General features: G+C 42.8%; 1 protein-coding gene across 1 annotated transcript in view; it reads left to right on the top strand.

The window, feature by feature from the left end:
• Nucleotides 1-1,291, top strand: part of LOC143302140 (uncharacterized) — an 18,439-nt gene extending 17,148 nt beyond the window's left edge. The window contains exon 7 of the mRNA XM_076616695.1: nt 909-1,291. Coding sequence (XP_076472810.1) covers nt 909-1,203 — 295 coding nt within the window. The 3' untranslated portion in view covers nt 1,204-1,291. The remainder of the gene's footprint in view (nt 1-908) is intronic.
• Nucleotides 1,292-4,726: the final 3,435 nt, after the last annotated feature.

Here is a 4,726-nt window from a genome sequence, read left to right as displayed (position 1 = left end):
CTTTTTACTGTCCTTTTGTGGTAGTGTTCTGGGGTGGCTTGCAGCGCTAAGTTTGCTTAGAGTTAATTAAGAATGTTCCTAAGTTTGTGGAATTTATCGTGGAGCTGGAGACATTCTGAACGATAAGCAAACTTAGCTCAACTAACTTTGTTCCATCAACCCAGCCCTGGATATTGATATATGACTTGAAATACCGTTTTCTACTGTTTTATTTTTTCGCAGAATCGCTCTGGAGATTTATTTATGTGGCTTGAAGCATCACTTCCTGCTTCTTGTTTTCCTGGCGTTCAAGGGGTTCAGAGCGCCTGCAAAAAACAACAAAACACACACACACACACACACACACACACACACACACACACACACACAAACAAACAAACAAAAAACCGCAGAATTCAGCCCACAGATATCTATGATCTCATATTTCATCTCACCAAGGCTCGGCAGACACAGGTGGTCAACACCATCGTCTGTAACGTCTGACATCCTTTTATCCTTCACCAGTCACAGGTGGTCAACACCATCGTCTCTAACGTCTGACATCCTTTTATCCTTCACCAGTCACAGGGAGTCAACACCATCGTCTCTAACGTCTCACATCCTTTTATCCTTCACCAGTCACAGGTGGTCAACACCATGTTCTCTAACGTCTCACATCATTTTATATTTCACCAGTCACAGGGAGTCAACACCATCGTCTCTAACGTCTGACATCCTTTTATCCTTCACCAGTCACAGGGAGTCAACACCATCGTCTGTAACGTCTGACATCCTTTTATCCTTCACCAGTCACAGGTGGTCAACACCATCGTCTGTAACGTCTCACATCATTTTATATTTCACCAGTCACAGGTGGTCAACACCATCGTCTGTAACGTCTCACATCCTTTTATCCTTCACCACCCCAGGGCCAGGGTGCAGTTCATCAAGTGTGACCTCCAGGCATGGGCGGTCAAGGCCGAGGAGGCGTGTGACGCCCCTGCGCTGGCCCTGAAGAGGGACGTCCACTGCCTCCAGATCCCCCGGGAGTGCCGTCACGTGATGTCGGGACCCGTGCGAGAGGTCTGCACCTACAACTGGGCCGCGGTCAGTCTGCTGCTCTCGGCGGACGGCTCGACAGGGGGCGTGGGTTCGGAGACCTCTTCGTTGTTGGTGGTGTTGTTGTCTGTGGCGGTGTTGGCTGCGGTGATGGTGATGGGCTGATTTTTATTAGGTTGTGTATTTTATTTATTTCTTCTTCTTTTTTCTTTTCTGTTTTTTTTTTTAATGGGTGTGGTAGGGTGTGGGGTAAGAGGAGTAGATCAGGATGATATATCAATGAGAATCCTGATACATCCTAGTGTTTTTCCTTTAGTTCTTCTTGTTGTGTGTGTGTGTGTGTGTGTGTGTGTGTGTGGTATTTGGATGTGTGAATGCTTTGTAATGTTAAAATGGAAAATTCTGAATAAAAACGTTTAATTAAAAAAAAGGATAAGATGATGATTATGGTGTGTGTGTGTGTGTGTGTGTGTGTGTGTGTGTGTGTGTGTACGCGCGCGCGTGTGTGTTTCTGTGGAGAATCAATAACAGCTTGTCATGTCAGCAGATGATGTGAACGTGACGGTCAGAATGTGGGTAGTATCTGTCAGCGAGGTGTGTGCCTGTGTGTCACGGATCTTTCGATCTATCTTCATGTCATTGTTTCACAGGACGATCTGTATTCATGTCATTGTTTCACAGGACGATCTATCATGTCATTGTTTCACAGGACGATCTATCTTCATGTCATTGTTTCACAGGACGATCTGTCTTCATGTCATTGTTTCACAGGACGATCTATCTTCATGTCATTGTTTCACAGGACGATCTATTCATGTCATTGTTTCACAGGACGATCTATTCATGTCATTGTTTCACAGGACGATCTATCATGTCATTGTTTCACAGGACGATCTATTCATGTCATTGTTTCACAGGACGATCTGTCTTCATGTCAGTGTTTCACAGGACGATCTATTCATGTCATTGTTTCACAGGACGATCTGTCTTCATGTCAGTGTTTCACAGGACGATCTATTCATGTCAGTGTTTCACAGGACGATCTATTCATGTCAGTGTTTCACAGGACGATCTGTCTTCATGTCAGTGTTTCACAGGACGATCTATTCATGTCATTGTTTCACAGGACGATCTGTCTTCATGTCATTGTTTCACAGGACGATCTGTTCATGTCAGTGTTTCACAGGACGATCTATCTTCATGTCAGTGTTTCACAGGACGATCTGTCTTCATGTCACAGGACGATCTATCATGTCATTGTTTCACAAGACGATCTATCTTCATGTCGTTTCACAGGACGATCTATCTTCATGTCGTTGTTTCACAGGACGATCTATCTTCATGTCGTTGTTTCACAGGACGATCTATCTTCATGTCGTTTCACAGGACGATCTATCTTCATGTCGTTGTTTCACAGGACGATCTATCTTCATGTCGTTGTTTCACAGGACGACCTATTCATGTCATTGTTTCACAGGACGATCTATCTTCATGTCACAGGACGATCTATCATGTCATTGTTTCACAAGACGATCTATCTTCATGTCGTTTCACAGGACGATCTATCTTCATGTCGTTGTTTCACAGGACGATCTATCTTCATGTCGTTGTTTCACAGGACGATCTATCTTCATGTCGTTGTTTCACAGGACGACCTATTCATGTCATTGTTTCACAGGACGATCTATCTTCATGTCATTGTTTCACAGGACGATCTATCTTCATGTCACAGGACGATCTATCATGTCATTGTTTCAGAGGACGATCTATTCATGTCATTGTTTCACAGGACGATCTATCTTCATGTCACAGGACGATCTATCTTCATGTCATTGTTTCACAGGACGATCTATCTTCATGTCATTGTTTCACAGGACGATCTGTCTTCATGTCAGTGTTTCACAGGACGATCTGTCTTCATGTCATTGTTTCACAGGACGATCTATCATGTCATTGTTTCACAGGACGATCTATCTTCATGTCAGTGTTTCACAGGACGATCTATTCATGTCAGTGTTTCACAGGACGATCTGTCTTCATGTCAGTGTTTCACAGGACGATCTATCTTCATGTCAGTGTTTCACAGGACGATCTGTCTTCATGTCATTGTTTCACAGGACGATCTATTCATGTCATTGTTTCACAGGACGATCTATCTTCATGTCACAGGACGATCTATCTTCATGTCATTGTTTCACAGGACGATCTATCTTCATGTCATTGTTTCACAGGACGATCTATCTTCATGTCACAGGACGATCTATCATGTCATTGTTTCACAAGACGATCTATCTTCATGTCGTTTCACAGGACGATCTATCTTCATGTCGTTGTTTCACAGGACGATCTATCTTCATGTCGTTGTTTCACAGGACGACCTATTCATGTCATTGTTTCACAGGACGATCTATCTTCATGTCATTGTTTCACAGGACGATCTATCTTCATGTCATTGTTTCACAGGACGATCTATCTTCATGTCACAGGACGATCTATCATGTCATTGTTTCACAGGACGATCTGTCTTCATGTCACAGGACGATCTATCATGTTATTGTTTCACAGGACGATCTATCTTCATGTCGTTGTTTCACAGGACGATCTATCATGTCATTGTTTCACAGGACGATCTGTCTTCATGTCATTGTTTCACAGGACGATCTGTCTTCATGTCAGTGTTTCACAGGACGATCTATTCATGTCAGTGTTTCACAGGACGATCTATCTTCATGTCACAGGACGATCTATCTTCATGTCATTGTTTCACAGGACGATCTGTCTTCATGTCAGTGTTTCACAGGACGATCTGTCTTCATGTCACAGGACGATCTATCATGTCATTGTTTCACAGGACGATCTATCTTCATGTCATTGTTTCACAGGACGATCTGTCTTCATGTCACAGGACTATCTATCATGTCATTGTTTCACAGGACGATCTATTCATGTCATTGTTTCACAGGACGATCTGTCTTCATGTCAGTGTTTCACAGAACGATCTATCATGTCATTGTTTCACAGGACGATCTATTCATGTCATTGTTTCACAGGAAGATCTATTCATGTCATTGTTTCACAGGACGATCTGTTCATGTCATTGTTTCACAGGACGATCTGTCGTAATGTCATTGTTTCACAGGACGATCTGTCTTAATGTCATTGTTTCACAGGACGATCTGTCTTCATGTCACAGGACGATCTATCATGTCATTGTTTCACAGGACGATCTATTCATGTCATTGTTTCACAGGACGATCTGTCTTCATGTCAGTGTTTCACAGGACGATCTGTCTTCATGTCATTGTTTCACAGGACGATCTATTCATGTCATTGTTTCACAGGACGATCTGTCTTCATGTCACAGGACGATCTATCATGTCATTGTTTCACAGGACGATCTGTCTTCATGTCACAGGACGATCTATCATGTCATTGTTTCACAGGACGATCTGTCTTCATGTCACAGGACGATCTATTCATGTCATTGTTTCACAGGACGATCTATTCATGTCATTGTTTCACAGGACGATCTGTCTTCATGTCAGTGTTTCACAGGACGATCTATTCATGTCATTGTTTCACAGGACGATCTATCTTCATGTCAGTGTTTCACAGGACGATCTATCATGTCATTGTTTCACAGGACGATCTATTCATGTCATTGTTTCACAGGAAGATCTATTCATGT

The sequence above is a fragment of the Babylonia areolata genome, chromosome 28 (assembly GCF_041734735.1).
Source record: "Babylonia areolata isolate BAREFJ2019XMU chromosome 28, ASM4173473v1, whole genome shotgun sequence".
Taxonomy (NCBI): Eukaryota; Metazoa; Mollusca; class Gastropoda; order Neogastropoda; family Buccinidae; genus Babylonia; species Babylonia areolata.
Note: the sequence above shows the minus strand (reverse complement) of the source record. Positions and strands in the feature narration are given on the sequence as shown.